This window comes from Canis aureus, chromosome 28, assembly GCF_053574225.1.
Source record: "Canis aureus isolate CA01 chromosome 28, VMU_Caureus_v.1.0, whole genome shotgun sequence".
Classification (NCBI taxonomy): Eukaryota; Metazoa; Chordata; class Mammalia; order Carnivora; family Canidae; genus Canis; species Canis aureus.
Genome location: NC_135638.1, coordinates 5,333,752 through 5,351,744, shown reverse-complemented (window position 1 = coordinate 5,351,744; position 17,993 = coordinate 5,333,752). Strand labels below are relative to the sequence as shown.

Sequence of the window (17,993 nt, the reverse complement as noted above, 5' to 3'; positions counted from 1 at the left end):
TTAGTTTGCATTTGCCTGAAGTTGAGCACCTTTTCATATTCTAATTCCCCATTTATATGTTTTCTTTTGTGTAATGTTTGTATGAAGTATTTTTTCCATTGAAAAAAATTGTATTTTTTTTTCTTAGCATTAAGCTGTAAGAGTTCTTTATATATTCTGGATAAAAGTGCTTTGATAAGTGTGTATATTGCAGATATTTCTTCTAGTATATGGCTTGCCTTTCAATTTTCTTAAAGGTACCTTATTTTTTTTTAAGGGTTCTTTAATTTTGATGAAGGCCAATTTTAAAATATTTTCATTTTAAGATTAGTGCTTTCTGTGCCTTTTAGGGAAAGAAATATTTTCCTACCCCAATATTATCAATATATTATACTATATTTTCTTCTATAACATTTATAATTTTAGTTGTTATATTTAGCTGTATGATTCATCTCAAGTTAATGCTTGTGCATAGAGTGGAGTAATGTCAAAGTTCACTTTCCCCCCCCACATTATTCCTATATTTTCTTCTACAAACTTCATAGTTTTAATTTTCATATTTGGATTTATGAGTCATCACAAATTAATGCCTGTTTGTGATGCAGGATAATAAAGTTTATTTTTTCTCCATATGTTTATCCAGTGGTCCTAGCACCATTTGTTTAAAGATTTTCTTTTCTTAATTGCACTGCCTCGACACCTCAAAAACCAAATGACTATTTATGTGTCTGTTTGGACTCTCTCTTCTATTGCTTTGAATTATTTTTCTATAGTTTCTCTGAATACTATCTTAATCACTGTAGCTGTATTGTAAACTTTGAAATCAGTTAACATGAGTCCTCTGACTTTTCTTTTTTATAATAGTTTTGACCACACTAGGGACTTTGAATATCCGTGTAAGTTTTAAAATTGATTTGTTGATTTTTACACGAAGAAACCGTTAAGATTTTTATTTGAGAGAGTGCCTGGGTGATGCAGTTGGTTGAGCATCCAACTCTTGGTTTCAGCTCAGTTTGTGATGTCAGGGTCTTCAGAGTGAGCCCCATGTGGGGCTCTGTGTTAGCATGGAGTCGGCTTCCGACTCTATCTCCCTCTGCCTCTACCTCTCCCCATTGCGTGCACTCTCTTTCTAAAATAAATAAATTTAAAAAAAGATTTTTATTTGGGTTGAGTGGAACTGTAGATGAATTTGGGGGAGAACTGGCATCTTAGCAATGTTGTTTCTTTTCATATATGAACAAGACCAAGACATATCTCTACTTTTATTTAAAGCTTTTTAAAATTTTCTCAGTCATAATTGACAGTTTTCAGTATTGAAGGCCTCTCCTATCGTTGGTTAAATGTTCTCTTAACTATTTTATGGTAGTGTTTTTTTTTTTTATGTTACTGTAAATTGAGTTTTTAGAACTTTTATTTTCCAATTTTTGTGGCTACAATATAAATAGTGACTTTGTAGTCTATGATCCTAGGTTTGTTAGTTTCTATTATCTCTCTTTAACATTTAAAATGTTGACTATCTCTTTAATTTTGAGATACTCTCCTCCAGTACCTTTAAGGATTCCTTATTAACCTGGTTCATCTCCTGGTTCTCTGCTCATGCCTGCCTTCTCTAGATACCTTGTTTAGTTTTTTTCTTGTTGTTTTGTCAGATGTCTGAGTTCCTCAAGAATCTTTCCTACTTGGGATGCCTAGGTGGCTCGGTGGTTGAGTGTCTGCCTTCAGCTCAGGTTGTGATCCCAGAGTCCTGGGATTGAGTCCTGCATTGGGTTCCCCACAGAGAGGGGAGTCCTGCTTCTCCCTCTGCCTGTGTGTCTACCTCTCTCTCTCTGTGTCTCTCATAAATAAATAAAATCTTTAAAAAAAAAAAAAGAGTCTTTCCCACTTGCTGTTTTCTCTCTTCTCCTGCCCTTTTTGTTGTTGTTCTTCCCATCAATCTCATCTATTCACAAGGCTTCCATTGTTGGTTTGCAGTCTTCCCCCAGTCGCCTTCACCTGCACTGACCACTTTACTACATCTAGGCTCCCTTTTTAATTGTTTAAAAAATATCAATTTACTCTGTTATTACTTTAATCTCAACACATTGGATCTTGAGATTATTCTATATTTTTCATTCTTAGCTTTGCAAACAGACACATCTGCATTTGAATCTTGACACTGTTGTATACTAGGTGGGTAATTTGGGCAAGTTGTTTACTCCCTCTGATCCCTTATTTTCCTCACTTCTGAATTAAGGGTAATAATTCCAGCCTTAGAGTTGTGCTGATGATATAATTTAATGCACCGGTACATAGTTGATGCTCAACATTAGTAATTTCTTTTGCGTCTTTACTCAAAATATTAATATTTTGTCAGCTTACTATGACCCCCTGTTGCCCTGATTTTACAAGTTCTATTATTAAAAGCCAAGCTCAAATGTTTATTCTCCCAAAATGCTTGTGGTATACCTCACTACCTACCATACCTGCAACTAGAAATTCGAATTTCCTTAATTCATTTCTCTCCGTCTGATGGTATTTCCTATCTTCATTCTATGATTCTATCTAATATCTCCTTCTAGACCATGATGTCCATAAGGCAGAATTTGTGGCTGATTCATCTGTGCATCTTCCGCAGCAACTAAGTGGTTCTCACATCTGTTTGGTTCAGGATATTTAATCTATATCCATACCTCTATCCATTTATATACATGTATATATGTATATGCATATTTGTGCGAGTATATGTCCTCCTTTGTCCTTTGGCTTCCTCTTCAGTATAGTTGATGTATACATACAAAAAGTGAAAAATAAAGTTTTCTCTCTCTTAAATCGAGGTTTTGATTACATAAAACTCTTTTAACATAAGCCGATTATAAAATATCTTCAAAAGTTAAATTATAATAGAGATTTTTTATGCTCAAAGTATTTGTAGTAGTTGTGAACCCGTGACTAAAGTAAGGCTCAGATGAGCTATAAAAAAACAATGAATTGACACATGGCTTCTGGTAAGGGCTATGTACAATGGGCTTTCTTATTCTCATACTTTTCAATCATCTACTTTATTTTTTAGATTAAAAAGCCTTGTAATTTTGAGTATAAATCATAACCAGCTAGCCAGCATTCCTAAAGAACTTTGTTTTCTTGAGAATCTTTCTGAACTTCAACTTAGCTACAATCGGCTCCTTTCTCTACCTGAAGAGATTAAGTTCTTGAAGAAGCTCCAGAAACTTGTCCTGATTAGGAACAACATTGAAGTTTTGCCAGAGGTAAGCAAAACACGGAAGCAAGTTTTCTTGGGGAAGAACTCACTATGACATGATGGGGAGTGGCTATGGAATGGGTTTGGACATCTGAGTACAAGCCATCATTTGCTTCCCCTCCAGTGAGGCATAGTCAGTTCCCAAAGCCCTGTGACTAAAAAGGGTTACAACTTGGATTATTCCACATAGCTAGGAACGCCCTATTTAGTAAAACTAAATTTAGGTTTGCTCACCTAACCTGAATTTCAGATAAGGAACAAGTAATTTCTTAGTATAAGTACATTCTAATACTTTAAGTATTGCATAGACGTATTTATACTAAAAATATTGTTGTCTGAAATTTAAATTTAAGTGAACCTCTTGTATTTCATCTGGCAAACCTATGTACAGCATGCATTGTAAGTACATTTTGGTTTTGGAACATGTGCTATATATTTTGCATTTTTCCTACATATCTACTCTCCATCTTTTTCCAACCTGTCCTGTGCCTGGAAGACTGACCTGCATGGGTATCAGTAAGCTCCATTGTCCTCTGGCTTCCTTTTGGATATGGCCAATGAGAGCCACTAGTAGGAGATGAAAGGGCGGGAGAAGAGTGAGTACCAGATGGTATTCCCCTGGTACCCTCCCTGATAGGATGTTATAAGTTGTCTGCACACTTTTCTTGTAGACCATAACGAATATTTGGTGATTCTCTAATGGACTGTTACTACCTCCCCTTGGCTCTTCAGACCCATGGCAGTAAAGAACTCCCTGCCACTGCCAGCCTTTTGGAATTTTGTGGGAACCTTGCCAAACTTTTATAAATGATGGTTTTATTAAACTCTCCTCAAATTTCCCAGTTTGAGAATCTGCTTCCTGCTAGGAACTTGTCAATGGGTTTACCTTCGTTCCCTATGCAAATTAAAATTAATTTGATAGGAGGGAATGCATGTCATATAGTAAATAGAAGAATACAGAAAAGTAGCTCAATTTCTACTGTTTCATTTTTCTCTCAAGAGGATATTCCCTTAAAAAATTCTGTGTACACTGTAATGTGATATGTGAAAATATAGCAAGGTGTAGGCTGTAAATAAGTGTATTTCAAAAATATTAGTCTTAAGTTCCTTAAAAATCTTAATTTCTGTAAATAAGAACAGTTCATGAAATTGCAAACTAAATCTATTAAGAGTGTAACACCTGGGGATCCCTGGGTGGCTCAGCGGTTTAGCACCTGCCTTTGGCCCAGGGCGTGATCCTGGAGTCCCGGGATCGAGTCCCACATCGGGCTCCAGGCATGGAGCCTGCTTCTCCCTCCTCCTGTGTCTCTGCCTTTCTCTCTCTCTCTCTCTCTCTCTGATAAATAAATAAATAAATCTTAAAAAAAAGTGTAACACCTTTATTTGAGGGAAAAATAATTAACAGTAGTACCAGAAGCATTCTCATGAAGCATTATATTACTTTGTGTTCATAACAACTCTGATGTTGCTCTTCTTATTTACCCAGTTTATTTTTTAAAAATATTTTATTATTTATTTATTTATTTATTTATTTATTTATTTATTTATTTATGAGGGAGAGACCGTGAGATCATGAGTATGGGAGAGCGGCAGAGGGAAAGGGAGATAAGCAGACTCCCTGCTGAGCATGAGCCTGTTGTGGGGCTCAGTCCCAGGAACTGCAGATTATGACCAGAGCCAAAGGCAGACACTTAACAGACTGAGCCACCCAGATACCCCAACCCATTTAAAAACAAGGAACAGAGAGGTTATAGGACTTGAACACAGTTTGCAAAAGTCAGAGTAGGGGCTCAAATCCATGTCTGTCTGACTTAAAAGCCTGTACTTCAAGTCAGTACTCTTACTACATTTTTTTCTTTTTAAATCTTGAGGAGTTTGGACTTTAAAAAATGTAAATGCTAGTAAGTTCTGTCCTGAATTATTATGTAAAGAATGCCTATGAGCATATGTCCTTCTACATTTAATACAATTCAGTTTATCGTTGTTCTTTTTGTTTTGCATTATAAATGGTAAGGCATTATGGGAAATACTCATTTGTTTTGATAATGAATAGATTAAGAATAATTTTCTGGTATACTATATTTAAATTTTTTTTAAATTTATTTTTATACTTTTTAATTTTCATTTATTTTTTAAATTTTTAAAAGATTTTGTTTATTTAGACAAACATGAGCATGTATGAGCATGAGGTGGGGAGAAGCAGGGTAAGAAAGAGAGAGAGAGAATCTCAGGTAGACTCCATGCTGAGTGTAGAGCCTGACCTGGGGCTCCATGCGGGGCTTGATCCCAGGACCTTGAGATCATGATCTGAGATGAAATCCAGAGTTGGATGCTTAACAGACTGAGCCCCCCACAGGCCCCTGGTACAGTATAAGTTATGTGTATGTCTGCACACGTGTGTGAATGCATATGTCCATTTAGTCACATTGGGCATGTAGATAGACACTAACAGATTTTATTTTATTTTTTAATAAGGAAAAAGATTGGGTTAGCACAGTGCTAAACAAAATATAGATCTGAAATAAATGCCTTTGGAATTGTTGATGTACCTTTTACATCTGTTTTCAGTTTCTCAAAGGTTTTTTGTATTTTAATTTTAGTAACATCTACTGAGTTCTCACTATAAGGCCTTTCAGTAAGTCCTTTCTGATTGGTAACTTATTTAATCCATTCAACAGCCATATTAAAGTAAGGGCTTCCTTTACCATTTTCATTTTACAAATGGGGAAACTGAAGTACAAAGAGATTAAGAAATTTGTCCATAGTTACGTAGTGCCAGAGGTCAGATCGAACCTACGAATAGTCTAACTCTTGGCTTCCATGTTATGTTGCCCTGGAGTGGTTGAGGGAAGTGGAGACCATAGAGAATCTGGCACCCCATACATAGGGATCTCCTCCAGGAGGAGGTACTGAAGAATTGATCAGGTAATTAGGAAAAGATGGTCAGTCCCATCAAGTTTGAAGTTGGAAGAAATATTTATGATTCTACATATTGAATTTTTGAATATCTCTCTTTTGTTTTCTGACACAGGGACTTCGTGATCTTCAGAATTTAAGAATCCTAGACATAGCTGGAAATATTATTCAGATACTTCCATCAGGAGTAAGAAAAATTTACCTCTATTATAAATGAAACATTGTTTATGCTACTGAGATTAGAAAAATATGAGCAGTGGTAAAACCTTGTAGTAATTGGAGCCTTGGATTATACAAATGACTCAAAGATTTGCTTTGTTCTAGAATTTCAAAAACCTGTTCTCTCCCATTCCTGGCCATGTGTTCTCTGCCTGCTGAAATTGTTTGAACTGAGTGAACTCTGATTGCTATCATACATATTTTAAATGTGTTTTATTATTTTATACTGTTTTGGTCACCTCAGACTTTTGGAAAATATGACTTTCTAGAACATACATTTTCATCCCTTGTAATTAATCCAAGGTGACACATTTGTTAGTTGTTTTTGAGTCATAAACAATGAAAAATACCTTTTCCCACCATGTAGAAATGAATTTTGACTTTCTGTATTTAAAAAAACAGAAACAGTTGGTCTTGGCAACTTTTGACTTTTGGGAAAGAAATGGCAGTTTTTTATGTTGAATTTTTGCATCTGAGCAAGTGTCATTCCATATGCAAGATAGTAATTAGAAATTTATCAATCCAGAAGGTATTCAATAAATAGTTTTTGATCTATTAACACATTTTTCTGATTGATCAACTCCAAATTAGTATTTCAGGGTTTTTTTTTACACTTGGAGAAATTTTTTGCACTGAAGTCGACTCAAATATGAAAAATGAATGGAAAGTCTATTTTAGGAAAAAATGTAGTTTTTATTGTGTTAAAATATAACATACGCTTTATGATTTGAACAGTTTTTAAGTGTGCAGGTCTATGGCGGTAGGTAGATATTCGCAATGTCGCACAGCCATCGCCAGCTATCTGCAGAAGGGTTTTATCTTCCCCGACTAAAACTTTGTTCCCCTTTAACATTATCTCCCTGTTCCCCTCTCCCTCCCCCAGGCCTCATTTAAGTACAGTATACCTCATACAAACATACAATAATTTGTCCTTTTGTGACCATATTTCACTTAACATAATATCTTCAAAGTTCATCTGTGTTACAGCCAGTGTGAGAATTTCCTTCCTTCCGAAACGCTGAATAATATTCCATGTATGTATATGTCACATTTTGTTTATTCAGAATTCACCTGTCAGTGGACACCTTTCAGCTCTTGAGAATAATGCTGGTGTGAACATGGGTTGTACAGATATCTGAGTTTCTGTTTTCATTTCTTTTGAAATGGGTATATACCTAAAAGTGGAATTGCTGAGTCAATATGGTAATTGCACGATTATTTCTTTTTAAAAGTTTTAATTTAAATTCCAGTTAGTTAACATACAGTGTAGCATTAATTTCAGGTGTGCAGGATAGTGATTCGCCATCACCATACAACTCGCAGTGCTCATTGCAACAAATGCACTCCTTAGGAATTGCCAGAGTGTGTTCCAGAAGTACAGTTTTGAATGTTTAATAATTGGGTGTTGTTAATACTGACCTGATAAATGCTATCGAGCTTTATCATCCTGCAAGTCTTAGTTCAAACCTCTGCCCTGTAATGCTTTCCATGTTTTCCAACAGTCTTCTGGTGCCACCACTTCTATGGTACCACTATGGTTTATACCATGTAGTAGAGTACTTCTTTTCAAGTCTGTCTTGCCATTAGACTGTAAGCTAAGTAAACTACCAGGTTTTTTTAGTTCCCTTGAAACAATTATTTTTAATTAAAAAAAATCTTTTATGGCAGAGATCTCTAGCTCTTCTTACCCTCAAGAGCTCAGTTATTTTCAAATTAAAGTCATTTGAAGAAAAAGTTGACCTAAAGTGAGAAAAAGTTCTAATGATTATCACCAGGGGGCATCATGACATTTGCCTTTGATGTGAGGTTTATAACAAAATATCTATAAAACATTTGCAGACCTAACAGAAAACTTCACATTTCTGAAACACGCTTGGTCAGACTCCTCCATTAGCCGTTTCACTGCCTGACCTGTCATGACCGTACTTTTCAGATTGAGAAATGACACTAGAAGTTATATTTCTAAAGCGGTGCTTTGCAATTATTTAGTAATTTGCAGATTTGCTAAGCAATTTTGCATGTTATGAAATATTTATAACAATTTAAGTTTGAATCGCCCATTGAAGAAAACCAATCTGTTATTATTCCTGTTTAGCACTGAGGCTCTAGAGAGGTAATTTGCCTACAGAAGTTGCCCTGAGATTCGAGAGGGCCTCAGAGTCCCCAGATGACTTATGTAAAAGCAGAGGGCTAGCCCTCACTTGTAGAGTTTCTGATTCAGCAGGTTGGAGAGCCCAAGAATCTGCATTCCTCTTAAGTTCTCAGGTGATACTGATGCTGCAAGTCTGGACATCACACCTGGAGCACCACTGGCTAGAAGTGTAGAGCGGTGGTGGAATTTGGACTTGCACTCAAGATTTTTGCCTGCAAGCCCAGGGCTCTTCCCATATTACAAAACTCTGCCTCTGAGAGGAATAAATTCTTTGCGTCAGGAATGACAGGCAAAGGTAGTCTCTGTTATGCTACACAAATAAATGAGACCTTTCTTTAATCTCAGTAGCAGTTTGGGTTCTGAGAGGTTCCCTGTGTCTTCGACTAAAATGATACTCAAGGATCATTCCTTGAACAATACCATTCTTGTATACTCTGGAAAATTTTTCACACTGAAACTAGGATTTTGATATGTGAGCACAAGGAAAGCCTATAAAGCTGGAGGCTGAGTTTTATACGTTACTCCTCTTCAGCCACCCTGTGGATGTACTTGTGTTTGGAAGCGAGGCTCAAGTCTAGGTACAATATTTACCGGGACACATACAATTCCGATAGCCTACAGGAAAGTGCTTTGCTGAGAGTAGGCATCCAAGAAATATGGATTTAAAGATGTAACCTACAGCCACGGCTACATTTTCCATAATTGCTGTTTGCTTTCAGTTTCAAATTCATATTAACATTCATTTGAAGCCCTGGCCTCCATAAACAGGTTCTGTGTCAGAGTTAAGAATCTTGAGTATTTGTATATCCCTAAGGTCTGTAGGCATATAGTGTTTTCATAAGAAAAAAAAATACAAGGAGGAAAAAGCCTCATGCAATGGTGGTGTCATGAGAAAAATATGCTTGGACTATTTATGGGAGGGATAATGGTTATAGCACCTATTCCATTTTATCAGTGCCCCCCTTTTTTCCTTCAAGAATTCTTCAGAGTCCTCATAAATCAAATTTGAGAATGGTGCAAACACTTTCCCCTTTCACAGTATGAGAAACACAGGGGGAAAAAATATAAGTAACTTTCCCAGAAACACAAATCATTTGAGTGGCGAAGAGACTATTTGAATCCACGTTCCCAAACAAAAATTAAATATGCTTAAGTGAGCAATTTACCGGTTGTATGACCTTGAGCACATAACTCAATCACTTTGTGTTTCATTTTTTTTTCCCTGTGGAAATTGGGGATATTGATAACACATAACATTATTGGGAAAGGGTCTGACACGACAAGTGGTGCTCAGCAAATATAGAACGAATACGTGATTAAATGAGATAAGGTGTATAAAGCTTTTACTAGTGGTTGGCATGTGGTCGATAGTAAATATTATTTTCATTTTAAAGTCTCAACCACCTGCCACTGAATCCATCCCAAATGCAGGGCACTTTTGCACACTTTTAAAGTCATGAGAGCACCTGAGTGATTTTAACTTGCTAACAGCGGGGTAACCACTGATCTGTGTGCGCCGGTACACCAGGGGGGTACAGTCTTATTAGCACCTTCCTCTACTTTCTGTTCTCTGTGTGCTTTTTGCCTGAATAGCTATTCCACGTTATTTTCCTCTGCAGACCCACTTACAGTCTCCTGGCCTACCTTGGTGAAGCAATAAAACAGAACCAACAAACGATTTCCCTGAAAGGGGTCCTTGTTTCCCTGGATCTTTACCAGTAATTCTGTTTATTTCTGTCTCATCCTTTCATCCTGTCTCTTGGCTCACTTGCTTTCTGATTGTCAGTTACACCGGATTCCTCTGAAAATAGGGCCCCTCGTTACTGAACTTCCTTTTCCTTAGACCCTTTACTCAAATTGATGCCTACTACTTACCCGGATGCAGTTTCTTTCCTCAAATACTTTTAATTTAAAATGGTTTCTCCATTTATGGCTGATGCTGATTATGATCCATGCCAGTCTAAACATAACTTGTTATGGTGTCCTTGATTCCAGACACTTTCCTTACAGCTAGCATGGCACAGGCCCTGGCTTAGGGTCACGTCCGCCTCGTATTTGTCTAATCCATTAAGCCTAAATATTTCACAAATGCTCCCAGTGTCTTTTGTTTTACTTTTCTGTGCTTAATTTAAAGTCAAGTGACTTTTTGAGTGCCTCTCACCATTTACAAATGAGGTCACCTGCCTTCAATAGAACGACTTCTGTATATGAGCAGTTAACATACAAATACGCGCACGACGCATAAGGAGGCCGTTTAGCTTTGGATGAAGAGAAATTGTTCTGTGAAGCTGACCGAGCACATGGAGAATGGCTATATAAAAATTTCAAAATGTCTATGATCAAAAATGTGCTTGAGTGGCCAAAAGTGTGGTACAATCGTGGGAAAGGAGCTGCCTGGGAAAATGAAATTGTGATGTTTGTCTTGTATCAAAACTTCTATCCAAGCTTTTGAAACTGTTGCAAGATGTTTTGAAAATAGCCTAAAAGTTTAAAACTGATGTGCAGGGAAAAAAGTCTTTGAAGCTGTGTTCAAGGACATCTCCGAACGTCTCCACCATCTAGTGATTTGGTTTGAGGTATCCGCTTTGCTGGGTAGCCCATGAGAAATTCCATTTGTCTACCTCACGCCCTTTGCTTTTTCTCTGCCTCTTGAACAGCAACATTAGAGACCCACTTTGTTCTTGTTCCCATATCTATAGTTTATTTTCTGTCTCTGTTGGTTATTAAGGAAAACTGTACCCTATCCTTGAAGCTCATTAAATCCTCTAAAATTTGACCTTAATTTGAAAATAGTATATTTTCTTTGGTTGTCGGTGCTGCCTTCAGTGGCTCAGTTTATTAGGAGATATACATTTAAAACAACATTCAGTGACCTTTAAAAAAATGGGATAGGAGCCAACGCTTGCCTAATGAAAACCCCTTGTGGCCTCTGCGGTTTTATGTAAGTGATGTAAACTTAGCTAATAGAGAATTAGTGAGTTCCAAAACTTGACTAAATGCCTTGCCTGTCACTACTTTTACGAGAATGAGATCATGTTTTCTTCTGTTTCTTATATAGGGGGAGGCAAAGAGGAGAGTGTCGAATTATATGTGATTGCTTCTTTCACCCTTCGAATTCTAAAATTTCATGAGATAGACTTTTTGAAATGAAAAGCATAGAGAAAATTCATAAAATATTACCCTGGATGCAGCGAGGGTTTTGTTAAAACCCTGACTCAAAAATTGAGGGCTCAGTTAAGTTACAGGTATAACTGGTATTCCCTGCCTGGCTCAAGTAAATAATCTGAGTTCTGCCTTTTTATGTCTATTGTGCTTTTATCAGAATGAGCGACGGGCTGGTCCCAGATGACGCCAAGTGCTGCACAGTGCCCCCCCCCCCCCGTTCCACGTGGTATGGGGGGTGGTGAACAGTGTTTCCCTTTCACTGGTTTCTCTTGGAAACTGTGCTGTGCTAGCCAAGCAGCTAAAGAGTGATTGAGGAGACAAAAGGGATGCTTTTTATCTTCGAAATGGAGATCCCAAAATTGAAGTAACACCCACTTCACTTGTTGAGAGAAAGGGAGCATAGGGTTATTTGCTCCTAGTGTCAGAGTCAGAGCTACTATTTTTTTTTTTCCTGCTGTGCGATAAAAGCTGAGTTTACATGATTTCAAAAAGAAGGTCAGTATTTTTCAAGGGGTAAATCTAATAAGAAAATGAGAAAAGTTTTAAAGAGAGACTTGGACTGAAATTCAGTAATGCAGTTCTTATGTAGCCTATTTAAGCATTGGTTTTGACTTAGATGATGAGTTTTTTCCTACTCCACACCCCCACCCCCAAATGTAAGCTCTATGAAAGCAGGTATTTTTACCTCTTTTCACTGATGTATTCCCACTCCTAGAACAGGGTCTCTTATAAATTAGGCACCCAATAAATACTTGCTAAGTGGACAGATGGATGGATGGGTGGATGGATTGGGTGGATATGGACTTTACCTAACAAACAAGCATGACGGCTTTGTTCTGCCAGAAAAATCAAAACTGATTTGTGAGAATGAGTAACCAAAAAGTTGGTCTAAGGCAGTTATTTTCAACCAGAGAAGATTGTGCCCTTCAGGGACATTTGGCAATATCTGGAGATATTTTTGGTTACCACAACTGAGGATTGTGGTGGTACTATTAGCCTCTAATGGGGAGAGGCCAGAGATCCTGCTACAAGTTCCATCATGTGCAGGACAGTCCTGTGTAACAAAGCATTATCTGGTCTAAAATGTCAATGTCTTGGTTTGGAAGCCCTGGTTTTAAAGATTTACTATTTATTCCTCTTATATTTTCCAGATCATAATCCTTTTAAAATATATTCTTATCAAATAGATTTTAGAGTGCATAAGAATTGGCTGTGGTGTTTGTTAAAATTTGATGTCCTGGCTCTATATGTATGTATTCTGAATTATAGCTAATAATGCTTTTTGCTTTAAAGTTGAATTTTCTCGTAATAATGTGGCTTTATCAGCTACATCTATTTTGATTCATGCTGCCAGGATACATCTATTTTAATTCCTTGCTTTCAACCTTTCTATTGTCTTAGATTTTAGATATATTTCTTGTGAATGCCATATGACTCTTCATTTTAAGAAGGTAATAACCTTTGTCTTGAAATTGCAGCATTTAGTTCATCTGAATTGAATGTAGTGGCTGATTTATTTGGGGCTAATTCAGTATCTTCCTGTATATTTGTAATTTGTTCCACTAACTCTGTGTTCTGTTTTCTCTCTTCCCTTCTTCCAATATGATTGGAAATTCTTGTTATTCAATTTAAAAAAATCTTTGTAAGGCATTTTTATACGATTTTGTTATTATTTTTTTTAATTTACTACCTTAAAATTAAAAAAAATCCTACTTACTTTATGAAAGTGTATTATTAATTGGTACTTACACCTTCCTCTTAGACAATGCAAAGACTTTAGGAGACTTCAAATCTAATTATTGACCTGCATTCTTAGATATTTTGTGTTTGTTAAAATTTTGTATTTTATATATGATTATATTTTAAATATAATTTTCTATTTTAAAAGTTTTTTTTATTATTTTACACAGATAGTATTCATTTAGATTTATCTGCAGGTTTCACCTATTTGCTGTTTTTCATTTTGCCCCCATATCCCCCATATCCTTTGGGATTCTATATTTGTTTCCAGCTCAAATTACATTTTTTAGTTCTCTTTGAGAATGAGTCTATCTGTGTTCCATTTCCCAGGTTTTGTTTGAGTTGAACTGTCTTTCTTTTATTCTTGAAGAATAAATTTTACTGGATATGGAATTTTAAATTGACAGTATCATATTTCACTACTTTCTAAACCTTGTTCCACTGTCTTCTAGCCTCCATTGTTGCTATGGAGAGAGAGGTCTGGGAAAAGTGTAGCTGTTGCTCCTCCTTAGGTAATGTTTTTCTTTTCCTGGCAGCTTTAAACATTTCCTCATTATCTTTCATATTCTACATTTCAAAAATGATGTGTTTAGATGTAAACTTCATTTTATTTATCCCAGGTGGAATTTATTGGGCTTTTTAGATATGTAAATTAATGTCTTTCATTGTTTTTTGACAAATTCTTGGTCATTGTCTTTTTCAATATTGCTTCTGCCTCCCCCTTCTTTTGCAACTCTAATTTCCCATATGTTATAGCTCCTAACATTATCTCCTTTTTGACTTACTCTTTTTCTCCCCCACTGTTTTCTCTCCTTTTGTCTCTGCTTGATTCTAGATATTTCCTCCTGAGACATTTTACAGTGTAATAATTTACTCTTTGTGTCTAATGTACTTTTAAACCCATCCATTAGGTTATTTCTTTCATTTATATTCAGTGCTACAATTTTCGGTAGGTTCTTTTTCAAATCTATCATGTTACTTTTTTTTTTTTTTTTTTCCAACATGGGGCTTGAATTCATGACCCTGAGATCAAGACCTGAGCTGAGATCAAGAGTTGGATGCTCAACTGACTGAGCACTCCAACCACAGTACTTTTTATATTTTTCAGTAATCTACTGAAAATTTTAAGCTTGGTTTTTACTTTCTGGAACATGTAAAGTATAGTTGTTTTAATGTCTGAGTCTGATATATTCAGTATTGGGAAGTACTTTTGGGTTGATTTTTGTTTTCTGTTGTTTGTGCAGTTTAATTTACCCATATCAGAGTTTTCCAGAGAAATGCCATTCAACCCGGTGTACCATCTTTTCTTTTTTTAGATTATATTTAGTTATTTGACAGCACAAGTAGGCAGAGCTGCAGGCAGAGGGAGATGGAGAAGCAGGCTCCCTCCTGAGCAGAGCCTGATGACCTGAACTGAAAGCAGGTGCTTAATTGACTAAGCCACCCAGGTGTCCCCCATCTTTTCTTTTTATGTGCTTAGTGATATATATATATATAGATGAATATTCTTCCTCTCTCTCTTTCTCCCTCTCTCTCTCTCTCTCTCTCTATATATATATATATATATACACACATATATGTATGTACACACATTCATATGTATGAATGTATATATTGGACGTGTGTATTGAAGTGTAGTTGACACACAATATTACATTAGTTGCAGGTGTACAACATATAGTGATATTATAAGTGTATAATGCTTGGTTATATTTGATTATATCCAGGACATTGTATTTGAAAAAATACTTTTGAAAATAACTCGAGGCTTCAGATGATGTAACTTCCTAGAGAAGTTTTCATTTTCTTTTGCCACTTTGACAGTGATGTAATGGCATCCTTCAGTACAATGGAAATAAGAATATGGTGCCACTTTTGTCTAGTTTCAATGTATAAGAGTTACCCAGAATAGTCAAAGTTGGGCTGCTATCTGTGTGGGGTGGATATTTTTTTTTTTATTTATCCTTATTCCTAGGTGAAAATTTCTTTCTGGTCTCAGGGGAGCAAAAGTGATTTTAAAAGTGGGGCTCATTTCTTTGGATATCCATGTGGTCCTGGATCTTGTCTTGTTTTTTTTTCTGTTGGTCTTTTTTAGCTCTTTGATGCTTTGAAGATTTCATGTGTATATTTATGTTTATTGAGATATTTTGTCTAAATTACCTTGTTTTCCATTACTAGACTTGGAATTCTTTGATTTCATTAAGACAGTGAGAAAACTTGAGAGACTTCATTCTGAAAAACTCAATTACCTTCTTCAACAGCCAATACATTTCCTTTTCTTTAAGGAACAAACATTCACCTCTGCTCGTTTCTAGGACTCTTCCACAGGTATCAGGATGTGAAGTAGTAAAGTACTCTAACTTTGACTTACTCAAACCATTCTCTTGCTGATAAATAGATACTAGATCTAGTTCTCTGGTTAAGTGGTATGTATGGTCTCCTTATTTCCTGCCTTCTCGAGGAAACAGTCTTCCCTCATCTCTGCATGCCCAGTTCTTTTGTATCATTATAGGCCTTAGGTCAGGTATTGAATTCTCAGGACAGCCTTCCCTGGACACCCAATCAAAGTAGTCATCACATTACTCTATTGCCTCAATGCTTAAAATTTTCTTTATGGAACTTACCACTGTTATAAAAGTATGTTTATTTGCTTACCTGATTATTGTGTCTTTATCCACAATCCATTTTATGCCCAAGGGAATGTAAATCCCCATGAAAACAGGATACTTATCTGTTTATTCATTTGTTATGTTCTTATTGCTCAGAGGAGTGCTTGGCAGATAGTAAGCATTCAGTGTAAGCTTTCATCTCACAACCCCGAGATCAGGAATCACATGTTCTACTGACTAAGCCAGCCAGGTACCTGGAGAGATTTCAGTTTGAGAATCATTGTCGTTCTCATATATTTGAACTCTAATTTTATTTGCCACAATTTATATGTCTTCTATCATAAACTACCTAAAGTTCTTGGAAGATAGTTGAGAATAGATTAAAATACAAACCAAAACAAAAATTAAAACCTAAGCCCTGGCTGAGTAGGTAACCCAGGAGACTTCCAAAGCTTTCTATATTAAATTACAGGGCATTTAACATTTTATTTATAATCAGTAGTGAGGGCAGGAGGGAAAGGGATCACTTTTCTTGTTATCAGACTTTTATGAGGCAAGGATCAAATAAATCTATAGAAACTACTCATTGTATAAATGTTAGCTTTCTCTCTCTCTTTCTTTTTCCCCCCTCTAAGTGCCCATATGCAAAAAATCATGCTAGTGTGCAGAGAAGATAGGTACAGTGATTAGTGACAGTAAAGAATCAAGGTTCTAGAACATAATGAGGGGCAAAAAAATCACTTGTATATCAAGAAGACAGCTACTCAGAGGTATCAGGGAACTTGGCCCAGTGTATAGTTCTCTTTTGTTAGTACCAGGGCAGCTTTTCTTTTGGACATTCTGGAAATTCCATGGACTAGATAAGAGTCTGAGGATCAGGGGGGGAAGTTAGGCCATCATCATAGGAGGGATGCTCTTCCATTTATGATACATTGTTACATTGTTAGTAAGGGTTTTGTCTACTTAGGCCACAGATGCTTACTGGAAAACAGTAATAGGCTAAGGAAGATAAGTAAAAGTTACTATATAAAAACCATGACTACTAATACTCTTTGGAAACTGCATTTGGTTTTGTGTTAAACATTAGAAGCATCATCTTACTTAATCCTCATTATAGCTCTGTGGGCTGGGTACTATTAGTCTTTCCATGAGAGAACTGAAGCTTTGGGAAGGAATTAATGTACGTATAGCAGGGCTGAAATTCAAACCTAGGTCACCTCCAAGTCCAAATATTTTTTATCCCTGGTAGTAATTCATATAAACATACCATGCTTGATTATCATAGATTGTTCCTGTTTGTCAAGATTGTATACTCTTTTAATTTTTGTGGAAGGCATGGCTGAGTTGAACTATCCAGAGAAAGGACTGATATCTGAGTCTCCTACCCCCGCTGCATAGCTCCTTGTGCTCCTGTGGGCTCTGGCTGACTTTAGGAAATTGAAGTCAAGACCCCTGGAAATGTGTTCTTTAGGATAACTAAAAGCATAGTTTTATTTGAAATGAGGAGTGGAGATAAGCAGTTGATTCTGCAAACTCTTGTTGAAATGGGCTTTTTGCGCCTAGTAGTTAGGAGGAACAATTGTAACATCTGAAGTCCCCAACAAACCAAACCTCCAACCGTACCGTTGAGGGAAATAAAAAATACTGAGGTAGTGGCCGAGCATCTGCCTTGGGCTCAGATCATGAACCCAGGGTCCCAGGATTGAGTCCCACGTCGGGCTCCCTGCAGGGAGCCTGCTTCTCCCTCTGCCCGTGTCTCTGCCTCTCTGTGTGTCTCTCATGAATAAATAAAATCTAAAAAATAATCCTGGGGTTGAAACATATTTTTAGATACTGTGTTGGAGAGTCAGTTGCTGGTATTCTTGGATTAAAGGGGGGAACTTCAAAGAAACTGGAGGTGTGACTTTCTAGGAGGGAAGACTAAAGAGAAAGCAGAACTATAAATCAAGGAGATAATTCCAGGCTGAAGACACTG

The 17,993-nt window shown here is 36.5% G+C and overlaps 1 protein-coding gene across 5 annotated transcripts in view; it reads left to right on the top strand.

Annotated features, from left to right (window-relative positions):
- The window catches only part of LRRC69 (leucine rich repeat containing 69), an 87,845-nt gene that overhangs the window by 27,147 nt on the left and 42,705 nt on the right, over positions 1-17,993 (top strand). For 4 of the 5 annotated variants that reach the window (XM_077876301.1, XM_077876296.1, XM_077876297.1 and 1 more), the window contains exons 4-5: positions 3,029-3,224; positions 6,249-6,320. In XM_077876301.1, coding sequence (XP_077732427.1) covers positions 3,029-3,224; positions 6,249-6,320 — 268 coding nt within the window. The remainder of the gene's footprint in view (positions 1-3,028; positions 3,225-6,248; positions 6,321-17,993) is intronic. The other variant, XM_077876298.1, reaches the window with a different exon arrangement.